Source organism: Choloepus didactylus, chromosome 21 (genome assembly GCF_015220235.1).
Source record: "Choloepus didactylus isolate mChoDid1 chromosome 21, mChoDid1.pri, whole genome shotgun sequence".
Lineage (NCBI taxonomy): Eukaryota > Metazoa > Chordata > Mammalia > Pilosa > Megalonychidae > Choloepus > Choloepus didactylus.
The window spans coordinates 2,180,419-2,205,279 of NC_051327.1; the positions used below are offsets into that span (position 1 = coordinate 2,180,419).

Genomic DNA, 24,861 nt, shown 5'->3' on the forward strand with positions numbered 1-24,861 from the left:
CTATTACTGTTCATGACTCCTAAACAGCCCGGCGCAGAAGTTTTATGACTGCCAGAAATGAGTAAAACCAATAGGCGAACAGTGGAATGGTCAATAACGAAAACTAAGTAAACCCACCCCCCTTCCCCACCCCACCCCCATGCACATGCTTACGGGTGTACATGACAAGAGGGGACTGTGGTGAAGGTGTGGGTAGGTCTGGGTTTGCCACAGAGGACTCCTAAAAAGTGATAAAAATTTAACATTGATATATTTAAAAGAACTGCATGCAGCTTATTATTTATTTAAATTTAAAGCAGTACTTATAGCCTGTCCCCAGGTCATTGCAAACATTAATACAGTTCACAAGTATACAAGAATGAAAACAGAATCTGCTCACCCTAAAAATCATTCTCTCCAGAGGAAACATTGTTAGCAGGTTTTTCCCCCTTTGTAACATTTATTGAGTTTTAACATTAAAGACTTTTCCTGTTCCAATGAATCTTTCCCTTCAGCACAGGAAGAGGTAGGTATCAGTCCTGTCACCATTTTACAGATGAAGAAGCAGTGAGGCTTAGGATTTGGCATAGGCAGTAACTTTTTTTTTTTAATTCAATTTTATTGAGATATATTCACATACCATACAATCATCCAAAGAGTACCATCAGTTGTTCACAGTACCATCATATAGTTGTGCATTCATCATCCCAATCTCTTTTTTGAACATTTTCCTTGTACCAGAAAAAGTGAAAATAAGGATAAAAAATAAAAGTAAAGAACAACACCCCTCCCCCCATTTTTCATTAAGTGTTTTGTCCCCATTTTCTACTCATCCATCCATACACTGGATAAAGGGAGTGTGATCCATAAGGCTTTCACAATCACACTGTCACCTCTTGTAAGCTACATTGCTATACAGTTGTCTTCAAGAGTCAAGACTTCTGGGCTGCAGTTTGATAGTTTCAGGTATTCACTTCTAGCTATTCCAATGCATTAAAACCTAAAAAGGGTTATCTATATTGTGTGTAAGAATGTCCGCCAGAGTGACATCTCAACTCCCTTTGAAATCTCTGAGCCACTGAAGCTTTGTTTCGTTTCATTTCACATCCCCCTTTTGGTCAAGAAGATGTTCTCAATCCCACGATGCTGGGTCCAGATTCATCCCTGGGAGTTGTATCCGTGTTGCCAGAGAGATTTACACCCCTGGGAGTCAGATCCCATGTAGGGGGAGAGGGCAGTGAGTACAACTGCCAAGTTGGCTTAGCTAGAGAGAGAGATGGCCACATCTGAGCAACAAGGAGGCACTCAGAGGGAGACTGTTAGGCACAATTATAAGCAGGTTTAGCCTCTCCTTTGCAGTGATGAGCTTCACAAGGGCAAGTCCCATGGTAGAGGGCTCAGCATATCAAGCCGTCAGTCCTCAGTGTTTGTGAGAACATCAGCAACAATCCAGATGAGGAAGTCCAACACCTCTGTATTTTCCCTCAGCTCCTCAGGGAGGCCCTAGGCAGTAACTTTTTAAGGGAAGGGAGTTATTTGCAGAAATAGCTATCTGAGGAGAGGCAGCTAAGAGGCAGTGATTTGAACCTGGACAGTCTGGCCCCAGAGTGTGTAAGCAACACCCCCTCGACCTTTCTTACACATTAGTATCTGCCCTTAGATTGATGTTTTTCTGAATATATATGTATGTGTATAGATACATACATTATACACACACATATATACATACATACATACACACATATATGTGCACACACACATATATATACACACATATATACTCTCAACATTAAAAAAATACATTCTTATTCTGAAGCTTATCTTTTTACAATATTTCAGACATCTTTCCATATCTGGGCATAATGATTTTCCTTCATCTTTTAATGAAGGTTGATATTCTATTCTACAGGGTAAGGAAGGACCTGGTTAAGGGGTAAAGAGTGAGGCTCTCTGATTGCATTTTGCAGCCCAGGATGCTAGAACAGACGGCATATCCTAGGGAGCCTCTTGAAGAGGTGATGTCATCCCGGAAGCACTGAGCCTGGCAAGGAAAAGAGCCATAGTCACCATCTGTGTTCCCATCTGTGAGTCGGTGCAGCCTGTGCGTGGCCTGGGCCTGTAAAGCTTATCTTATCTTTTCTAATCTTATCTCCCCACCAATCTCCCTGCAGAACCCAGTCTCCTGCAGGGGACCACTCCCCCAGGGTGGCGGGGTCAGTAGCTTGAAACTCAGGTGCTTCAGGGACAAGAATGATGTTGGCGCTTGGGCTCTGAAGCTCCCCTCCCACAGAGGAGGTTCATTTTTTGACACAGAGGCTGAGAAAAGCAGGGCTGAGTTGGATGTCACCTGAGGGATTTCTCTGGTACTGGGCAACTTGGGCAGGATAAAGAGAGATTGTGGTGTCTCTTTTGTGGTCTCCTGGTGCAATGGTAATATTTTCACCAGGGTATGGTTGTTTTTTTAAATTAATTAATTTCTAAATTTTTATTAGGGAAGTTGTAGGTTTACAGAAAAATCATGCAGAAAATAGAGAGTTCCCTTATACTCACATTCATTATTTACATTTTCTATTAGTGTGTTTCCTTTGATACAATTGATGAGAGAATATTATTATAACTGCACTATTAACTATAGTCCATGGCTTACATTAGGGTTCATTGTGTTGTACAGTCCTATGGTTGGTTTCTTTTTTTGTTCTAGTAACATATATACCATATAGAATTTTCCCTTTTAACCTTATTCAGATACATAATTCAGTGGTGTTAATTACATTCACAATGTTGTGCTACTATCAGCTATATCCATTACCAAAACTTTTTCATCACCCCAAACAGACATCCTGTACCAATTAAGCATTAATTCCCCATTCCCTACCCCCATCCCAACTCTGGTAACCTGAATTCTAGTTTTTGACTCTCTGAATTTGCTTATTCTAAGTATTTCATATCATGAGGTCATACAACATTTGTCCTTTTTTGTCTGGGTTATTTCGCACAATATGATGTCTTCAGGGTGCATCTATCTTGTCTCGTGTCAGAACCTCATTCCTTTTTACGGCTGAATAATATTCCATTGTCTGTATATACCACAATTTGTTTATCTGTTCTTCTGTTGATGGACACTTGGGTTGCTTCCATCTTTTGGCAATTGTGAATAATGCTACTGTGAACATCAGTGTGCAAATGTCTGTTTGAGTCCCTGCTTTCAGTTCTCTTGGGTATATTCCTAGCAATGGGATTGCCAGGTCATATGGTAGTGTTATCCTTAACTTTCTGAGGAACTGCCAAACTGTTTTCCACAGTGGCTGCACTATTTTACATTCCCAACAACCCTGAATGAGTATTCCTGTTTTCAGGATAAAGTTTTAATGGGACAGTTCAATGGGCAGTCAAGTTTTGGATATCTGATATATATTTACATGCTTCATGGCTGGAGAGTAGGTAACAACTTTTTTATGAAAAGGAAATGAGTTGAGGAACTAGATGAAATTAGATGTTAGTCACTCCCTCCTCTGTGCACATTTACTGCATTCTCCTGGCATAGCAATTAGCATATTTGCACTATAATTTCTGTACTTACATGTTGGACTCCCTCATTAGTCTCTGAGCTTCTTGAGGTCTAGAACTGTGTTTAATCCTGTAATATCCTCAAGACCTAGCTTAGAGCCCATTGCAATGATGAGATAATGTTTCTTGATGAATTAAGAAATGCAGTGTTCATTTCAGTAAGGTTTAGTTCACAGTACTAGTAAATACATATAAGGAAATCAGATGCTAATGATTAGATGATCTTATGATGTCTGGGTGAAGAATTAGCTATGAACAAGAAGCCGTTAGTTTCTTGGGGTTGAGGCTGCATTTATTCTGAAATTTCAAACTGTGATCTTTAATACTTCAGACATTTTTGACATGTCTGTTTCTCTTCAATTGGATGGCAGCCTGATGCTGGGAGGTCAGTTTCCCTAGCCAACTAAGATGGAAGCACATAGGGCAGTCACCCTGCAAAGGAGAGCTGACTTCCCAGTGGGCAAAGACCAAAGCTCAGCTCTCAGCTTCTAGTTACCAAACCCAGGGCCGCTGTCCCTCAGCACACAGTCATTGAGCACCTACCACATGCCAGGCGCTGCACGAGGTGGGGATTCCGACAAGAAGCACGTGTGGGTTTCGTCCTCACCATCCAGTGGGAGAGAAATGAGGCAACGTGTGATTAATGCCATAACAGAGGTGAGAGGCTGATGGGGGTGCAGAGGAACTGGGTGCCTAATGGGGGAGCATTAGGAAAGACTTTGCAGAGTATGAGCCCCTGGGACCAGTGCTTGAAAAAGAAGTAGGTTTTTTCCAGGTGCACAAAGGAGGGGAGAGCCTTTCTGACACAGGAAGTGCTGTCAAGGCATGTGAGTGGGGAAAGCAGGGTGAGCGGGGTGGCTGGTGGGGGCAATCTGGCATGAGTAGAGGGAATGTCTGTAAGGATATAAAGGCTCCAACAATGGAGGGCCTTGAGTGCTGTGCCTAGGTATTTTCAGTTTTATCTTGGGGGTTCTTGAGGTATCTTCAGAGAAAAGACAAAATCAGATTTGTGTTTTGGAAAGATCTCTCTGTTAACCTTTTAGAGAACAGATTAAGTGGAACTTAGAAAGACTAGAGGAAGGGAAACCAGCTGGAAGGCTACTGGGAGTCCAGACAAAGAAAGGTGAAGGAAGGAGGGCAGTAGCAGTGACAGGCCACAGTTTGGCAGATAGAAGACCCTAAACTACCCATAGGCTTAGGCAGCAGGAAAACTGGCAGAGGCAGGTTGCTGCTTGTGTCAGCAATGGTTCCTGAGAAATGCATTGTCCCCCAGGATTTTTTTTGAAGTATAGGCATTCCTTGACAAATTTATGAGACATGTTCTTAAGAAAGGGAGTACAACCTAAAAACTGCTATGCCTAAAGCAAATTTTTTATATGAAATTATGGTAAAAGAAGGGTCAGGAAATTTGTCACATTTGGGGTAGGTTACAGTGTCTGTTTTCCTGGATATATATGTTTATATAGTTAGGTGCAAATTTGAATGTGCAGAATGAATGGTCAAGTGGAGCTAAGGAAAAATAGAGTGGGAAGTCTTCCCTGTTGGAGATATAGATTCAACTTTCTCAGCAGTGCGCCAAGGTTGATTATCATATAGAACCTTCTCTAAGGCTTTTTTCTATCTCAGAGAAGTTGGAAAGTTCCAGTTTCTCTCTCAACAGATCTTTCTTTAGCACAGAAACCACAAAAGTAACCTTCATGGTGCCAATGAACACAAACACTACACAAACCCAGTGTCCATCCTGTGGGTAAAAAAGGTTTTCAGTGAGCTGCGTTCACCCTCCTCTAGGGACCCACAACCACACTGCCCTGCTCAGGGGCCTTTGTGACTGTGGTGCTGGTGGCTCACCACAATGCTGGACTGTTCCAGACAAAAAAAAGGTCCACACAGAAAGTACACAGTATTCCAGACTAGTCAACTGAGAACTGCCCTTGTGTGGGCCATGTGTCCACGTTTGGAAGATGGGTATTCTGATGAGTGAGTATTAAATTGGAAACAAAATCACCTGGGACTTTGTGCACCTGAGGCCCAGCTCACTCCCAAATGATGAATGACATCTTCATTTCTTTATAAAATGGAGCTTTTAATTATATCTGCCTCATGAGGATATCCTGGGATTAAGTAAGGCGCAACCTGAATGCTCTTAGAAGAAAATTCTGTGCAAGTATCTGGGGGCGTAATGATCATCAATTTCTTTACAGGATTTTGTCCACAGCAGGAAAGTATCTCTCTGACTCCTATAGTCCTCAGAGCCTGGCTGGTTTTCAGGATAGCATCCTGACGGACAGGAAGAGCTCTGTCAAGAACCCATGGCAAGAATATAATCACCTTCAGAAAGATAACCCTGTTGAATATGCCAGTTTAATGGAAATACTTTATACTCTCAAGGTATGGGACCAGACAGATGGCATTCTCACAAATGAAAGCTTTTGCCTTGTCACTCACCCTTTCCCTGATCCAGGCTTTCTGGCTCTGTGGGTGGACCCTGGGCTTAGATTGTGTGCTGGCCCCTCTGTCTCTCATCTTTGTTAGAGTTTTAAGTAGCTAATATACAAAATAGAGTAGAAATTAATTGAGATATAAAGATAGATGTCAGATAGATGGAGCTTTATTACTGACAAAAGCTAGGTTGGTGTATTAGTCAAACTTCTCTAGGGAAAGAACTGACAGGAGATATATATATATAAATATATTATGTAAAGATATATATGTGTATATATTATGTAAATATTATGAGAGTTTTTATAGGAATTGGCTCACATGACTTTGGGGTTGACCAGGTCCAAATTCCGTAGGACAGGTTGCAAACTGAGTACTCTGATGAAGCTTTTCAGTGAATTCCCTGGAAGTTGATTGGCTGAAGTAGAGATGGAAATTCTTCTTTCACCTGCTGAAATCATCACTTCTCCTTTTCAAGCTTTCATCTGATTGGATGAGACTTCTCTCATTGTTGAAGGCAGTCTCCTCAGTTGATGGTAGATATAAGCAGCCATAGATGCAATCAACTTACTGATGATTTAAGTCCAGGAAATATCGTCACAGTAACAATCAGGCCAGTGCTTGCTTGACCAAACAACTGGGTGCCATAACCTGGCTAAGTTGACACATGAGCTTAACCATCACAGTTTGGAGACCATGGCTTTAGATCTGCGGCCGGATGGGCTTGCTATACTTCACTCGAGTTAAACTCGTCAACAGGACAGGCAGACCTGGACAGCTCCTGGCCCCCATGCAGGGACAGTCCCCTTTTACAGAATGGCAGAGAGGGGACTGGAATGTGCACTGCCTACAGACAAGCAGAATCCGGTCAAGAGACCCCCAACTCAGCAGGGAGAGAAGTCACACTTCTTCCCCAGGGAAAGGGTGAGGGAGAGGTGGAGAGATGCCAGGAACAGATTGGTGCAGGTTCCTCCGTATGGAAACATGGGGACCTGGGGATGCGTTCCCTCCGAGCCGTTCCTCTAAACTCCTAGTTTGTCTGCTGTAAAGCTGTCCTTGACTATGAGCTTTGGGCCCTTTGGGGTCTAGGGCCAGGAGAACCTCCCAGCAAATGGAATGACCACAGCTTCCCTGAGTTTATGAGGGCCAAGGGCATCCTTTCCAGAACCATTCCCTACCCCCTTGATCAGGTTTGACTGTCACTCGGGCAGAGAAGACTACTATTTCCATAGCACAAGTGCCGGCTGACAGGCCCAGGCTTGGGCTGAGCTGCATGGTATGTCTCTGTAAACATTCGAGGCTTCAGCATCGCTCTGCAGGAGCTTCCCCATCTATCTGCATCTTGACCCACAAACTGGCTGCATTTGAACTTGACAAACACACTTCTTAAAGCAGTTCTGTAAGTCTGTTCTTCCATGCTTCTGTGATTAGGTTAAAGTAACTCTGTTTTATCTTTATTGCTAATCTGATTTATGTCTGTTTGTTGTAATCGGTTCACTTAGACTAGCAAAACTAAGGTTACATTTTACATCTCCGTATTTTCTCAGGCTGCTTGGAATTCCTTGGGGCTCAACAGGTTGTACAAAACCCTGGCTTTGAGCCAAGAGTAACTGCTCTGATCTCCCTGGGAATCTGGGCTCTGCAGGCCACTCTTGTTTATATGTGAGGCTTCTAATCTTTTCCCCTCTTCTTTCCCTGAGGTACTGTCACAGGTTGTTTGTAGTACTTTTCCCAAAACTGCCAATCCATGAGCTCGTGTTAGCCTAAATGCCTCAGAATCACCTGGGAAAGTGAATTAGAAATATAGATTCCTGGGCTCCCACCCTGATGGATTTTGATTCAGTAGTTCTGATGTGGGCCCTGTGAAGCTGTATTGTGGCAAGTCTCCCAGAGGATTTGGGAGCACAGCCAGGTTTGGGAACCCCCCCTCACTGTTTTCCTCTCAGGGATTTTTTCAGGATGTTTAAGTAGCTAGTTTGTTCGTTGGGTTTAGGGCCTAATAAACCACCTTCTGCATTTTCTTTCCTTAGGAGAAAGGGTCAAGTAACCACAACCTGCTGTCTGTGTCTAGGGCAGCCCTGACTCGGCTTAACCAGCAGGCCCACCAGTTAGCTTTCGACTCTGTTTTCTTGCGCATCAAACAGCAGCTGCTCCTGATTTCCAAGATGGATGTGAGTTTCCCACTAGCTGCAGGGTTCACCCCTAGGTCCTGCCTCCTTTTCAAGCATGTTTGATCACAGGGTTCAACCCCAGAGCTTTATAATAGGGGTGGAAGGTGGTGGGGTGGGAGGTGTGTGAAATTTTGACTGTCTTAGGCTCAGAGTCCCACTAAGGAGTCATTTTTCCCTTTCTACTCATTGCTTAGCATGAGGTTTTATTTTCTTTTGTTTTAAAATCTTAATTGTAGTTACTCTGATGCTTTATTCACAGACTGTTTCTTGGGATTATTAATACAACTGGACTAAATTTTTCCCATTTGGAGCAGCATAGCTGTGCCTCCTCAGGGAAAGTAAGGGAGAGTGTGCTCCAGGATAGGTTAGGCCAGATCAGAGGAGCTCATTGTCTTCTGAGATTAATGAATTGTTTTTCTGACACACACATTTCTGGAGAATTGGTTCTGGAACTTTACCTAGGCACATGTCTTAATGTAAGATTTGACCTTGTGATTTTAAGGGGGCTTTGAAGGGTTTCTGCTGCTTTCTTTCCTTGAAACCTTTTTATCTGGATCTTCACTGTCTTCACCTTGCACCCCCTTCCTTTCTCTTTTCTGGTTGTCCTGATTCTTTTTCAAGGCATTTCCCATCAGTCATAGTTTCTCTACTCATTCTGTCTTCCTCCTACTCCAGATCTCATTACTTTCCTATTGGGTTACTAGTTAATCTTTCTCACTGACTCCTGTCTCTTCTGAAGTCCACTGCAATTTTACTTTTTTTGAAGACGGTCTTTTGGGAAAGATCCAGTTATGTACCTTTAATAACCAAGAGATCTTTTCAGGAGCCAGGAGAAGGGAGGCAGCAAGAACATGTATGGTATAATTACAAGTAATTTGCTCTCTTCTGCACTCTTTTCTTTTACCCCCACCCCCCCCACCCCTTTTAGTAAAGGACTCCTTTTTGATAACTTCCCAATAGCATCTGTAAACATCAGGTACAAAAATATTCCATTCAACTCTGTTTTCTGAGGTGGCTTGGAAAAATATGGAATACTTCACAAATTTGCGTGTCATCCTTGCACAGGGGCCATGCTAATCTTCTCTGTATTGTTCCAATTTTAGTGTATTTGCTGCTGAAGCAAGCACTCTTCTGCACTCTTGAAAGGCTACTAGACTGGGGGGCAGGGGCCACTCACTCATTCATCATATGACCTTGGTCAAGTGTCATCTCCTCTCTGGGCCTCAGAATCTCCATCCAGAAAATGACATGGTTGAACTACATGATTTACTTTTTCCTTTCGGTGGATTCACTTTCTTATTTAATTAGATGTATTTAAACAGGAAAACGTATATTACTGTTGAATTAAACAGAGAACCAGCATCATTTGCCATAGATAGAAGGCAGCCAAAACCACAAATTCGATGATGACGAAATAGTGTTGGTAGTTTTGAATGAGATAGGATGGCCTGCTGAAGGCTCACAGCTGAGAGAGGCCTGTTCTCTTAGCCAACAAGTGGGTCAGGATGGGTCAGAGAGGTGTTAGGCTGGAGTGGCACTAACCTGAGGCATTCCTTACATCTGTCACCTCTCCTTTTCTCACCTCCAGATTCGGTTGCTTTTATCATTATTTTGTCAAGGCTTAAAATATTGAGCTTCTCTTCTGAAACCTTAATTCTTCCAGTTACTTTGTCTTAGTTCAACATTTAAGTAATTTTAGTGTTATGTACCACCTGTCCTATTCCTTCTACTTCTGCCTTCCAGAGTTCATTATTATTATGAAGGCAGGAATCTTGCCTTCTTGTTCAGGCCTCACCCCAATGCTTCAGGGCCCTCGGGAATGGAAATTAGGAGGAGTTCTTGAGGAGAGCCGACATAAAAGCACACGATACAAAGGCAAACAGTTTGACCTTAAGGATTTGAAAATTAAGCCTTGGTCATTAAGTGTTTGCTGGCAAATTGTGTTGGCCTTTTATATTATAAGAATATAAACCAGCACTATTCAATTTCAGGATAGATTGGTGAAGTTTACATATGTAACCTGGTGACAGATGGATACAACAGTCCATTTGAAGGAACTTTCAAATAGATTTTGAATAATTAAAAAATAATCTCCAGCATTTCCCTGTTGTCCTATTCAAGGCAACCTTCTCTGCTGCTTTTTCATCCCTTCCTAATTTAGGCCATTTTGCCTTGCCCTTACTCCAAACTTCTTTTCCACTTTGGCTGTCCTTCTTTCGCTCTCCCTGCTGCCTGATCACTTTCTGAGGTTGCTTCTGCTGCCTCCTTCCTAATGGCTTTCCCATGGCCTCCAGTCCACAGTGCTTGCCCGTTGGATGGATTCCCTTGAAGCTTCTCTTTGCCCCGGAGTCAGTCCTTGCTTCTGTTCTGCCCCATGACCGTAGTCTCACAGAAGCCATTGTTCCCTCCCCCCACCCCCAGACTGTCACCATCTCTGCTCCTTCACTGCGCCCTTTTTTGCCAGTGAACTACTAAGTTTAACTCTTCCTTCCTTTCTCATGTGTCTCCCATCTTTCCATGGCTACTTCCCTAATGTGGGTTCCCATCATCTTGACCTGTTTCTTGAGCTTTTTATCAGTCCTCCTCAGAGTGGCTGTATCAGTCTTAAAAAACTTCCTCTGTATCTCTCTCCATTTAAAACCCTTACCTGGCTCCCCAGGGCCAATATGAAAGTCTATTATTTAAATCTTTGTATTATGGAAAATTTCACACTTATGCAAGAGTAGAGAGAAGAATGTAATAACCCCATGATATCATCACCCTGCTTCAACAATTACCAACTTCTGGCCATCCTGTTTCATGTATATCCTCTTATCTAAAATATAAGGACTCTTTAAAAAGTCCCAATACCATAATCATGCCTCAAAAAGAATATTAAAAATAGTTCCTTGGTATCATCAGTGTTCAATTTTTCAGTTGTCTTATAATAGTCATAATTTATTCTGTCTGATCTGGGATCCAGATAAGTTCTGCACATCATGATTGGTTGATACGTCTTTAATGTCTCTTTTGAACCACAGGTTCCCCTTCCATCTCTCTCTCTCTCTCTCTCTCTCTCCCTTTGCAATTTATTTGTTGAAGATAAAGCCTATTCTTAGCTTGATGGTCAAAGCTATGCATTACCTCTTTCCACCCTTCTCTCTCTGCCTCTCTTTGTGTTTCATGCATCCTGTGACTAGAGCCTTCCCAACTCAACCCTGAGCTATTGATCTTCTGAACTTTTATTGTATGAACCTTGCTTCTGACACCCAGAACTCTTGACGTGGAACTCTGCATGAGTGGGGGGAGGGGGGAGGAATAGGGGAAGGGGTGTGAGGGTATATAGGGTAGGGGTAGGGGATCTTGGTTCCCCAACTAGCCGATAGAGAACAAGGACCAAGTCTTAGGTTTCTTTGTGTCCTCTCCACAAAGCCTAGCACAAGGCACTATAAATCATGGTCATTTGGTAAATGTCACTGGTTGGAATGTTAATTCTCTGTGGGTTGGGAGTTAACTGGAAAAAAATTAGAATATTTTGAAGCAAGAGAGGATTCTAAAGCAAGAACAAAGATTCTAGAAAACTATAGGGACAGGGGCGGAGAAGAAAAGAACTTGAGAGAGCAAAGAAAATTAGCAGGGATTGAGTCAGTGCTGGGCTGGGAGCCCAGGGGAAATATGTAGTCATTACATTCCCTGAATGCTACTCAAGGGCCAAGCAACCAGGTCAGGCAGCAGGTGGCTGCAGAGGGCAGCTACCATGTGACCTTGGGAGTTGCTGCAGGAGTCCAGCCACAAAAGGCCTTGTTCTTTCCAGGCTGGCTTTGAGGTGGCTCAAGGTGGAATTAAGAAACTACATTTCTTTATGAAGGTGGGCCAAGCTGAACTCTAACCTCATGTGTCCCAGTAATTTGTCTCATTCCATACAGAATGCCAGGAGGCTTACCTGGAGATCTTGTGGATATTGCCACTTTAAATGATGAGAGAAACCCATGCTGGTGCCAAGATCTCCTTAGAGAGAGGGATCTTGAAGAAGACAAAGGGGCAGCTATTGGGGTGTGGGAGCTCTTTCCCATCCCTTTCCCTTTTGAGTTATGAATCACTGGGAAACAGATCCAGAAGGCATGTAGAAATAAAGGCAGCAGCTTTTATTTAGGTAAATTAATCTTGGCAAATGTGGCTTAAGTGTTCCTGCAGGGCTTCCTAAGCCTACTGTCTTAGATACGGGATTCACAGGAGTTCTCTCTGGAGGATTGCTGGGGGCCTCTTTCCCTCGGCATACTGAAGACCCAGGAGTAAGTGAGGCTTCCTTTGCCCTGGGACTTTTTTTTACATATTGACCTACTCTATCGATATATCGATAGCCCAAGGCTATCTGCTCTCTCCACTTAAAGCTCTGAGATGGGCAAAAGGGATCAGTTTCCATCCTGTAGTTCAGCTGAGAAGGTGGAGAGATCCTGTTTTATAGATCTGTAGCAATGCAGAGAGTGAAAGAAAGGACTCCCCTCTGTATAGTGGGCTTCAAGATTATCAATCAAAGACATGAAATCCCTGGTCTGCTGAATGGTGGCAGGTCCAAGGCTAGCTCTGAACAAAGAAGACACCACTCGCAGTCCCTGGCAGGGTGCTTGGTGCATTCTGGGGCTGCTTAGTTGCCATGGTATTGATTGTGCCCTCTCCTTCCATCCTTAGAGCTGGAACACAGCCGGCATTGGAGAAACTCTAACCGATGACCTGCCCACCTTTAGCCTCACTCCTCTTGAGTACATCAGCAACGTAAGAGCTTCTGTGTATGTTTCTTTGTGGTGGTCATACTGTTTCAGACCATACCTTGTTTGGACCTTTGCTTTTGGATAATCTACACCCACTCATATCCTGGGCGTTAAGGAAATAACAGCTGAACCTCATGATGATTTCAGAACCTAATACATTCTCGCCACCCACTTCCCCAGCCTCAGATGGGGTCAGTATCTAAGGGCATCAGAGTGAGAGCCCAATAGGAAGTTCTGACTTGGAAAGACAGGAAGCAGTTGGCCAAATTCCTCTCCATGACTTTTCAGAAGAACAGTGTGCATGTAGTTCTAAATTCAAATTCAACAAACTACTATGTGCCAAACCCTATGTCAATGCTTTCATGTACAAGTTATAGACAAGCATTCATTGTATCTGGGGACTGGTGACCTGAATTTGGGAAAGGAATATTTGCCAAATACCCATGGCATGCAAGGACAGTGCTGGGCTTATATTGTTGCATATAGACAGCGTATCGTCTACATCATACTTCACCTTAACATCAACTCTGTGAGATGGGTGGCCATATCCCCATTTCACCGGTGGCACCGAGGCTCAGGGGAATGGGAGTGGGGTGGGAAAGAAACAACCCTTTACCCAGTGGCTGCTCTGTTAGTCAGCATGTGGGTGCTTCACAGATGCAGCACACAGTATCTCATTTCATCCTTGCCACCGCCCTTTGGAGTAAGTACGAGATCATCCTCATTTCAGAGATGCTGAAACCAAGGCCCACACAGAGGAACAAGTTGCCCAAGATCACCCAGTGATAGAGCCAGCCTCACGTCCTTCTGACCACAAAGATTTCCTTTTTCCTGGGTCACCAAGCTTACCCAACCGAAGTATCAGGAAGTATTTACTGAATATGTGAGAGTAATAGACTAATACCCATAGGAGTGATGATAAGCAATTTTACAGCAATTTCCAAAAAAATAAATACAAGATTCCTGAGAGATACCTGGAGCTGTGGAATCTCTCTAGGAATCACAGCAGTCCCTACAATCTAAGGCCAATTAACTGATGTTTGAAGTTTCAGATTATTAAGATTTTGTGCCTGAAGCTTTGGTGATGAATGTTCTCATCCTCACAGCACCAAGTGAGCATTAAAAAAAGATGAAATAGGAGAAAAATGTTTTGAAAAATTGAAACAACACATATGCATGGTTTAATAGTGATGTTTTATGTAAAACTACATCTATGGATTGAAACAAAAGGCTGTGGCTACATATCAAAGGTCTGCCAAATGCAGAAATATGCATGAAGTCTTTGCACGTAGTGGATGTTCAAGAAGTGCTTTCTGAACAGAATTAAAATAGATTAATTCCAACATCAGAAACCAACATTCTGCCCTTCTCCCAGCCTTGTGGAAAAATGATGAATGTGTTGCCATTTTGAGCTGAAATGTATACTGAGTTAATTGGTCACCTGCCTACTACATGAAAGATTATACTTAGTATATGAAAGAAAACAAAAAGAATGCTGAACTTATTTCTTTTACCATCGGTGTACCTCTTGGAGAGCAATCTTTTGTTAGCTTGATGGCTGTAGGATGTTACTACAGCCAAACCAGATTAAACATTTGAAAATGAGGTATCCTCATCCTATAGTCCTCTAAGGTGGGAGATTTTGGAGTCTGTGTTAACTTCTGTTCATGAACGGCATATCTTAAGAGAGATGTTGACAGAATGGAGCTGGTGCAGAGGAAAGTGAGCAGAATCACCAAGGACTGGGAAGCCTAGCACATAAGAAAACAGAAGTTAAAACAAACAAAAACAGAAGAAAAAGAATTATTGCTTTGGTAATAATTGTTAGTGCTAGCACTTAACCTTACTTTGTGACTGGCGCTGTTCTAAGACCTGAACGAAAAAAGAATCTTCGTAACAGCCCTGTAAGGCACAGAAATAGTTTGAAGCAGCCTTCTCTCTAACATTCCAAAGTAGAGTAGCTGTGTCCTTAGGCTTATAAATCTGTGCAAATAGGTGAACCTTGTTGGGAGCAGATCTTAGCCTTAGGCATCTCAGTCTTCCCAGAGCACAGGGAAAACTGGACGTGCTTGATGATAACTGTTTTCCACGTGATCGTTTACATCGATCTCAAGAATGAGTTCAATGTTGAAGTTCAGCCTTCATACCAATCTGTAGCTTTCATTTCATTATGGCCAGAAATCTAGATTGGGATCCCAGTGTTGCTGGGGCATGTGCAGCGACATCCCTGTTCCTGTTTCCCACCAGTTCAGTTCGTTCACTCCAGAGCCTCTGGGTATGGTCTTAACATTGTTCTCAAGGCAGTGGCTTTGTGAGGGACTGTTAGAGCTCCGGCAGGTGCCTCGGTGTATGTCCCAGCTCTGCCCAGACCAAGGAGCAACCCCAGCAAGCCACAAATCAGCTTTAAGTGCTACACAGAATCATGCAAAAACATGGAAATCTCTCCCTTTTAAGAAAGGTTCATGCGATTTTGTCTCCAGTGTTATTCCAGTAAGAGGGATACTCATCATCACTGCTTAGCGTTTTTCAGCTAAAACTAAACCTGTCTGTAAAGATATGCATGAACCCAACTTTGGGAAAGTGTCATATCCTCAGCTTCCCAAAAAGAAAAAGGCAAAAGTCATGGCATGTTGCAGGCCTCTGGTTGGCTTGTGGCCAGATTCGATTTTACTTTGGTAGCCCTCTGACTTGCAATTCAATATCAATTCTAATTTGGGATGAATGGAATGGAATGAATATGTAGCCAAAAAAAAAAAAAAAGCAACCGGAGGTTCAGAAACCACTGTTTTATGTTATATTGTTGTAACCTGAAAGTCAAACCTTATTTTACAAGAAAACATGCACTTACCTTAAAATGCAAAATAGCGTGAGCTGTAATAGATGTAAGTGTATAAGTATACCCAAGATGACAATCAGCTGTAATGGACAAACCAGTGAGAAGCACTATATTAATTGGAGGGCTTGTTTCAAATGTCTTCAAACTCTACTTTGTGTAGTTCCCCTCCAGCCAGGAAGGTTTTGTCAATCTTTAATGTCTAGAGTTTATATTATGAAAACAATATAGTTTTTTCCCCAAGTTAATTTATAATTACAAATGGCTTATTGCAAACAAAAGTCTTTCCTTCCCTTGTTTAAATCACCTAGAAGAAAGAGAATCAAATCTAAATCCAGAAGACAGGATTTTAATTCTAACTTGGTCACATACTTGTTGACATATGCATCTTATTGAGCAATAATAGGAAGTTATATATACTCAGTGCTTTAAATTTGGCAAAGTGCTTTGGTATCCATTACATCATTTGAAGTAGAGATTGTGTTGAATATGTTCCAAAAATACTGGAGCCATTAGTGAGAAGGATAAATCTGTAATCTACATGCAGATTACAATTGATTTTTTTTTTTTAGGGTGTTGCATAACGAGTCTTACCACACACTGGAAAAATCAGACAGGTCACCCCAGGTCTAGGAATTCTGTCTCCCCGCCATTTGCCTTCAATGAATGTACTACATGAAGTAATCATCTCTACATGTCAGTGTTGGTCTGAAAGCACTTTCTTTTGTTTCAGATTGGGCAGTACATCATGTCCCTCCCTCTGAATCTTGAGCCATTTGTGACTCAGGAGGACTCTGCCTTAGAGTTGGCTTTACACGCTGGAAAACTACCATTTCCTCCTGAGCAAGGTGAGAGAGTACCAGGGAGCCGCTGCATCCGCAGTCAAGGGAGTAGTGGGCTCAGGATGCAATTTATTTGCTTGTTTTTAACTCCCTCACCCTCAACACACACATCTCTCTGAACTCCCATTGAAATCATTGTCAGAGTATAAAATAGAGTATCAAAAAAGATTGTACTTTCTGAGGGACTTCTGCTGGATTAGGGAAAGAGCTACCCTAAATTTGTTTCACCATATGCAGAGCATTCCTGGGGAATGGGTGCAGAGAGTCCTGCGGTGAACTCCATGAACACCCCTCAGCTGGGGAGGCAAAGGCAAGAGGGGAAGGGGACTGAAAGGCAGTCACTGGTGGTTGGAGCAGCAGAAGACAGAAGTCCCACTGGATGCTCTCTTTTCCCTCTCTATGAGGGCTATGAGCCAAGTAAAGTAGCACCTAATAAGGACAGTTTTGCTCGTTAGGGCAAAAATAAACACTTCAGCATAGAAATAGAATCCTTGCTCAGATACCTCTGATTGTAGCTTCCTCCAAGATCTCTAAACTGACAGGTAAAAATACAATACATTTAAGCTTTTCCTTTTTCTTGTTATGTAGATATGACAGATTTGAACAGAGACCCACCTATTCTCTGATCAAAAATTACCTGAATGCCTAATATTGGGCATTATAGACCGCCCACTATAAGGCTAAGCAAACAGAAAAAATAAACTGCTTGGTACTTAAAGAATCAGCAACTCCAAAGAAGGTACCACAATGAAAATAAATCACGTTGATAGGTTAAAAATACAGGTATGTTAAAGGCATCACATGTAAATGCCAATAAAAAGAAAGCAAGGTAACTATGTTACTATTAGATGAAATAGAATTCAAATCAAAGGCTAATAAATGATACCAAAGTAATTCTTTTATGTTGATAAAAGGTCGATTCCATAGTAAGCCTGTAATAGCCACATGCAGTTATGTGTCAGATTTTCTCAAATTTGACAAAACCACGTTAGTGTTGAGAAAATCCTGTGCCTGTCTTATTGGCTTTTTAAAATTTTGTTTTATTTTTAGAGAAGTCATGGGTTTACAGAAAAATCATGCATAAAATACAGTATTCCCATATACCACTCGATTATTAACACCTCACATTGGTGTGGTACGTTTGTTGTAATTGGTGATTGCACATTTTTATGATTATACTATTAAATGTCCATTGTTTAACTTAGGTTTCACTGTTTATGGTTAGTGCGGTTCCATGAATTCTTTAAAAAATTTTAATTCTATTGCCATGTATATACAACCTAACATTTCCTCTTTTAACCACATTTAGATACATATTTCTGTACTGTTAATTACATTCACAATGTTGTGCTACCATCACCAGCATCCAATACCAAAACATTTCCATTATTCTAAACAGTAATTCTATATGTTTTAAGCCTTAACTTCCCATTCACTGTCCCCACCCAGCTCCCTGGTAACCTGTATTCTAGATTCTGACTCTATGAGTTTGCTTATTCTAATTATCTCATAATAGTGAGATCATACAATATTTGTCTTTTTGTTTCTGGCTTATTTCACTCAACTTGATGTCTTTAGGTTTCATCCATGTTGTTGCATGTATCAGAACTTCATTCCTTTAAATGGCTGAATAATATTACTTCTGTGTACACCACATTTTGTTTATCCATTCACCATTGGTTGATGGACACTTGGTTTGCTTCCATCTTTTGACAGTTTCGAATAATGTCACCATGAACATTGGTGTGAAAATATCTGTTCAAGTTCCTATTTTCATTTTTTGGAGGGTATATACCCAGTAGTGGGATTGCCAGGTCATATAGTAATTGTGTTCTTAACTTTCTGAGGAACTGCCAAACTGTCTTCCACAGCAACTGCACCATTTTACATTCCCACTGACAATGAAAGAATGTTCCTATTTCTCTGCATCTTCTCCAACACTTGTAATTTTCCATTGTTTTTTAACAGCAGCCATTCTAATGGGTATGAAATGGTATCTCATTGTGGTTTTGGTTTGCATTTCCCTGTGAGCATCTTTTCATGTTGTTTCAGGCAATTTGTGTGTCTTCTTTGGAGAGATGTCTATTCAAGTCTTTTGTACATTTTTAAATTGGGTTTTTTGTCTTTTTGTTGTTAAACTGAAGGATTTCTTTGTATGTTCTAGATATTAAACCTTTATCAGATATTTTCTCCCATTGCATAGCTTGTCTTTTTTTTTTAATTTATTTTTATTGAGATATACTCACATACCATGCAGTCATACAAAGCATACATTCAGTTGTTCACAGTACCATTATATAGTTGTGCATTCATCACCAAAATTAATTTTTGAACTTCATTACCACACACCCAAAATAATAAGAATAAAAATTAAAGTGATAAAGAACAAAGTAAAAAAGAACACTGGGTGTTTTTTTGTGTGTTTTGTTTTTTTTTTTTTTTGCCCCATTTTTCTACTCATCCATCCATACACTGGACGAAGGGGAGTGTGGTCCATATCACTTTCCCAATCACATATAGCTTGTCTTTTTACTTTCATGATAGTCCTTTGAGGCACCAAAGTTTTTAATTTTAATGAGGCCCCATTTATCTATTTTTTCTTTTGCTGCTTTTGCTTTGAGTGTAAAGTCTAAGAAACCCTTGCCTAACGCAAGGTCCTGAAGATATTTCCCTACATTTTCTTCTAGGAATTTGATAGTTCTGGCTCTTATATTTAGGTATTTGATCCATTTTGAGTTGATATTTGTATAAAGTATATGGTTGGGTTCCTCTTTCTTTCTTTTGCAAATGGAGATCTGCTTTCCCAGCACCATTTGTTGAAGAAACTATTCTTTCCTCATTGAGTGGTCTTTGCCCCCTTGTCAAAAATCAGTTGGTCATAAATGTGATGGTTGATATCTGAGCTCTCGGTTCAATTCTGTTGGTCTGTATGTCTGTCCTTGTGTCTGTCCTTAAATAGGATTTAAGATTGGGAAGTGTGAGTCCTCCAACTTCATTTGTCTTTTTCAAGATGGCTTTGGCTATTCAGGGCCCCTTACTCTTCCATATAAATTTGATGTTTGGTTTCTCCATTTCTACAAAGAGGGCTGTTGGATTTTTGGTTGCCTTGAATCCCTAAATCACTTTGGGTAGAATTGACATCTTAACAATGTTTGTTCTTTGAATCCATGAACACAGAATATCTTTCCGTTTATTTAGGTCTTCTTTATTTTCTTTCATTCTGTTTCAAATGTCTTGTGCTTCTTCAACATATGTATATTTATATCTTTCATAATGGTTGGGAAATTTTCAGCCATTATTTTCTCAGATATTCTTTCTTCCCCTTTTCCCTTCTCTTCTCCTTCTGGAACACCCATGATGCATATGTTTGTGTGCCTTGTTGTCATTCAATTCCCTGAGACCCTTTTCAATTTTTTCCATTCTTTTCTCTATCTAGTCTTCCATCTGTAAGATATTGAGTATCCTAGCTACTGATTCTTTCTTCTGCCCGTTAAAATTTGCTGTTGTATACCTCTAATGTATTTTTGATCTCTTCTATTATGCTTTTCATTCCCATAACTTCTGTTATGTTTCTTTTCATACTTTCAGATTCTTCTTTATGCTCATCCAGTGTCTTCTTTATATCCTTTATCTTTTTAGCCATATTTTCCTTTATCTCCTTGATTTAGAAGATTTGTTTGAACATCTTTGAGTAGTTTTTCCAAATTCTGTGTCTCCTCTGACTTTTTAGTTTGTTCCTTTGACTGGGCCATACCTTCCTGTTTCTTAGTATGGCTTGTAATTTTTTGCTGATGTCTGGGCATCTGATTATCGTGATGAGTTTACTCTGAAGGTCAGTTTCTCTTGTTTAGGGTTTTGTCATTGATTGGCTTTGTGTTAAGGCTCTTCTTTGACAGTTGGTTCAACTTATTCTAGACCTTTAGAATTGTCTGTGTTTAATCAGATTTATTCAACTCTTCTACATCCGATTCTTGCCCTGGTAAAATTTTTAAGATTGCTCTTTTGTGTAATTGTTTCACCTCCAGGAGAAAGCTTCCTGTTCTGTTTTCTTCTCCAGGAATCTTGATCGGTTGTGTTTGTTTTTGTTTTGCCTCTACAGTTTTGTTTTGCTTTGCTTTTACTCTCTTTTCATTGCCTCTAGCTGCTTTTGCCTGGAGGACAAATTGTGAGAGGAGGGTCACTCCAGAGAGCACTTTCCCAAGTCAGTATTTCCCAGCCAAAACATGACCAGAGACCCAGGAAGGGGATGCAGATCAGTTCTGAAGGGCCTTGGGGGGAGGGTTAGGGAAGACACCAAAAAGCCTTTTTGTCCGCTCCCCGAGGCTGCACTTTCTTGGTCTGCCCAACAGATGGCACTCTTCGGCAAACTGTTCCCTGCAGCCCTAAGTACATAGTGAGCCTCCTTTGGCTCCATCTCTGTTGGAGGCAGGGTTGAAACAGTGGCCATGGCGATTCCTGTCTAGGGTGGGCTAAAATCACAGATCAGAGCTGGGACTCAGAAATCTAAATTTGATGATCAAAAGCCATGATCAGTACTCAGCCATACCTACCTCATTCTTGGGACAGAGGACTTCTACCCCAATGTCCATTGACAGTCCCCATCCTGGGACCGGACCTGAGGTGGTGGATAGGTGCCAGCTGCCTCCTTGGAACAAAACACTCACAGTTTTTTTTACTGCAGTTCTTCGTCTATTTGTCCTGCTCTTCCCTGGATGCTGTACAGTGCTCTACTGGTTTCTAGAACCCCAGAACAGTTGTTTCAGACAGTTTCTACCTGTCCACTATCTGTTTTTAGAGGAGAAGTGAGTCCTGTATCTCCGTACTCCACTATCTTTCCCAGAAGTTCCCTCCTTTTATTTCTTTTAGTAAATGTCTAACAATTTTCTGCATTCAACTCCTTTACATTGTTGGTTAGATTTATTCCTAGATACTTGATACTTTCAGTCACAATTGTAAACGGAATTTTTTCTTGGTTTCTTCTTCAGATTGTTCATTACGAGTGTATAGAAACACTGAGTTTTACATGTTGATCTTAATACCCTGCCACTTTGCTGAATTCATTTATTACCTCTAGTTGCTTTGTTGTGGATTTTTCAGGATTTTCTCTATTTAGGATCATGTCATTTGCAAATAGGGAGAGTTTTACTTTTTCCTTTCTAATTTGGATGCCTTTTATTTCTTTTTCTTGCCAATTCTCTGGCTAGAACTTCCAGTATAATGTTGAATAACAGTGCTGACAGTGAACATTATTGTCTTCTTCTGATCTTAGAGGGAAAGATTTCAGTCTTTCACCATTAATTAGGATTTTAGCTGAGGGATTTTCATATGTGCCCTTTATTATGCTGAGGAAATTTCCTTCTATTCCTAGTGTTCTGAATGTTTTTATCAAGAAGTGGTGTTGGGTTTTGTCAAATGCCTTTTCTGCATCTTTTGAAACAATCATATGTTTTCTTTTCCTTCATTCTGTTCATGTGTGTTACATTAATTTATTTTCTTACTCTGAATCCCCCTTGTATACCAGGGATAAATCCCACTTGATCATGGTGTGTAATTCTTATGATCTGCTATTGGATTCATTTTGCTGGTATTTTGTTGAGGATTTTTGCAACTAAATTCATAAGAGATACTGGTCTGTAGTTTTCTTTTCTTATGGTATCTTTATCTGGCTTTGGTAGGAGGGTGATGTTGGCTTTGTAGAATGAATTAGGGAGTGTTCCCTCCTCTTCAGTTTTTTTGGAAGAGTTTGAGCAGAGTTGGAGTTAAGTCTTCTTGGAATGTTTGGTAGAATTCCCCTGTGAAGCTGTCTGGTCCTGGACTTTTCTTTTTTGGGAGGTTTTTGATACTGATTCAATCTCTTTGCTAGTAATTTGTTTATTGAAATCTTCTATTTCTTCTTGAGTCAGTGTAAGGTAGTTTGTGGATTTGTAAGAATTTGTCTGTTTCATCTAGGCTATCTAATTTATTGGCTTACAGTTGTTCATAATACCCTCTTATAGTCCAATTCAGTGGGGTTGGTAGTAATGTCCCCCTTTTCATTTCTAATTTTCATTATTTATATTCTTTCTCTTTTTTTCTTTGTTAGTCTTGCTAAGATTGGTTGATTTTATTGATCTTTTCAAAAAACCAACCTTTGGTTTTGTTAATTCTTTCTATTGTTTTTTGTTTTCTATTTCATTTACCTCCACTCTAATCTTCATTATTTCCTTCCTTCTGCTTGCTTTGAGTTTAGTTTGATTGTTTTTTGTTAGTTCTGGTTTTGAGGTTAGATCTTTGATTTGAAGTCTTTCTTCTTTTTTAATGTAAGCGTTTAAAGCTATAAATTTGCCTCTCACCACTTCCTTTGCTGCATCCCATAAATTTTGGTATGTTGCATTTTCATTTTCATTCACCTCCGGATATTTTCCTTGTGATTTCCTCTTTAACCCATCAGTTGTTTAAGAATATGTTGTTTAATTTCCACATACTTAAAAATTTTCCATTTCTTCCCATGTCACTGATTTCTAGCTTCATTCCATTGAGGTTAGAGAAGATACATTGTATGATTTCAATATTTTTGAACTTATTGAAACTTTTTTTGTGACTTAAGATGTGGTCTGTCCTGGAGAATGATCCATGTGAACTCAAGAATAATGTGTATTTTGTTGCTGTTGGGTGAAGTGTTCTATATATACATCTGTTAGGTCAGGTTGGTTTAGAGGATTGTTCAAGTCTTATATTTCCTTATTGGTTTTCTGACTAGGTGTTCTATCCATTACTGAAAGTGGCATATAAAATTCTCCTACTGTTAAAGTAGAACCACCAATTTCTCCCTTCAAATCTGTCAGAATTTGCTTCATATATTATGGGGTTCTGCTGTTAGGTGCATATATATTTATAATGACTACATCTTCTTGTTGAATTGATCCCTTTATCAATAAGTATATAATGATTATTTTTGTTCCTCATCACTTTTTTGACTAAAATCTATTTTATCTGATATTTGTATAGCTTCCCCAGCTCTCTTTTGGTTACTACTTGCATGGTATGTTTTTTCCCCTCCTTTCTCTTTCAACATAGTTCTGTGTCTTTGAGTTTAAGGTGAGTCTCTTTCAGATAGCATGTAGATAGGTCATTCTTTTTAATCCATTCTGCCAATCTCTGCCTTTTGAGTGGAGAGTGCAATCCATCTACATTTAAAGTCATTACTGATAATGCAGGGCTTTTTTTTCCTGCCATTTTGCTATTTGTAAGCTTTTGCAAGATTACAAACTCATATCTTTTTTTTGTCCCTCAATTCTGTTAGTGACTATTTTTAAATTTATTTGATTTTTTTTTCCATACTGTACCATATTGAGTGCCTTGTCCTTCCTATCTCAGTATATTTTTCATGCATTTTCCTTGTGGTTACCATTGGGTTAAAATTTAACATCCTAAATATATAACAATCATATTTGGTTTGATACCAACTTGACTTCAATAGCATACACATACACTTTTCCTATACCTCTCTGTACCTCCACCATTTTTTTGTACTTGTTACTACTTATATCTTTGTACATTGTATATCCAAAACCATAAATTTCTCATTACTTTTTATTCATTTGCCTTTTAGCACCTGTAGGAAGTAAAGAAGTAGAGTTACATACCAAACAATACAATACAATACTGGCATTTATATTTACCCAAGTGGTTACCTCTCCCAGTGGTCTTTCTTTATGCCACTTTGAACCATTGTCTGGTGTCCTTTCCTTTCAGTCTGAAGAACTCCCTTTTGCATTGCTTACAGGCCAAGTCTGGTGGTGATGTACTCCCTCAGCTTTTGTTTATATGAGAAAGTCTTAGTCTTTCCCTCATTTTTGAAGGAAAGTCTTGCCAGATATAAAATTCTTGGTTGGAAGTTGTTTTCTTCCAGCTCTTTAAGTATTTCTTGCCTCCATGGTTTCTGATGAGAAATCAGCACTCAATATAATTGGGACTCCCTTGGATATAGCACATTGCTTTTGTCTTACATCTTTCAGAACTCTCTCCTTGTCCTTTACATTCAGTAATGTAATCAGTATACGATGGGGTGTATTTTTCTTCATGTTTTATTCTGTTTGATTTTCTCTGAGCTTCTCAGATGTGCATATTCATGTCTTTGGCTAAGTTTGGGAAATTCTCTGTCATTATTTCTTTGACTATTCCTTCTGTCCCTTTCTCTCTTTCTTCTTCTGGGTCTCCCATGATGTACAGTTGATGGTATCCCAGAGGTGTCTTAGGCACTTTTAGTTTTTTATAACTTTTTTTTTCTTTCTCCTCCTCAA

At 40.4% G+C, this 24,861-nt stretch overlaps 1 protein-coding gene and 1 non-coding gene across 3 annotated transcripts in view; one reads left to right on the forward strand and one right to left on the reverse strand.

The window, feature by feature from the left end:
• The window catches only part of COG7 (component of oligomeric golgi complex 7), a 106,729-nt gene that overhangs the window by 67,746 nt on the left and 14,122 nt on the right, over window positions 1–24,861 (forward strand). The window contains exons 12-15 of one of the 2 annotated variants that reach the window (XM_037814448.1): window positions 5,748–5,934; window positions 8,016–8,156; window positions 12,825–12,908; window positions 16,471–16,585. In XM_037814448.1, the coding sequence (XP_037670376.1) occupies window positions 5,748–5,934; window positions 8,016–8,156; window positions 12,825–12,908; window positions 16,471–16,585 (527 nt within the window). The remainder of the gene's footprint in view (window positions 1–5,747; window positions 5,935–8,015; window positions 8,157–12,824; window positions 12,909–16,470; window positions 16,586–24,861) is intronic. The other variant, XM_037814449.1, reaches the window with a different exon arrangement.
• On the reverse strand, window positions 9,177–9,279 carry LOC119518359. The gene has a single exon (XR_005213748.1). It is a non-coding gene; the product is annotated as a U6 spliceosomal RNA (small nuclear RNA).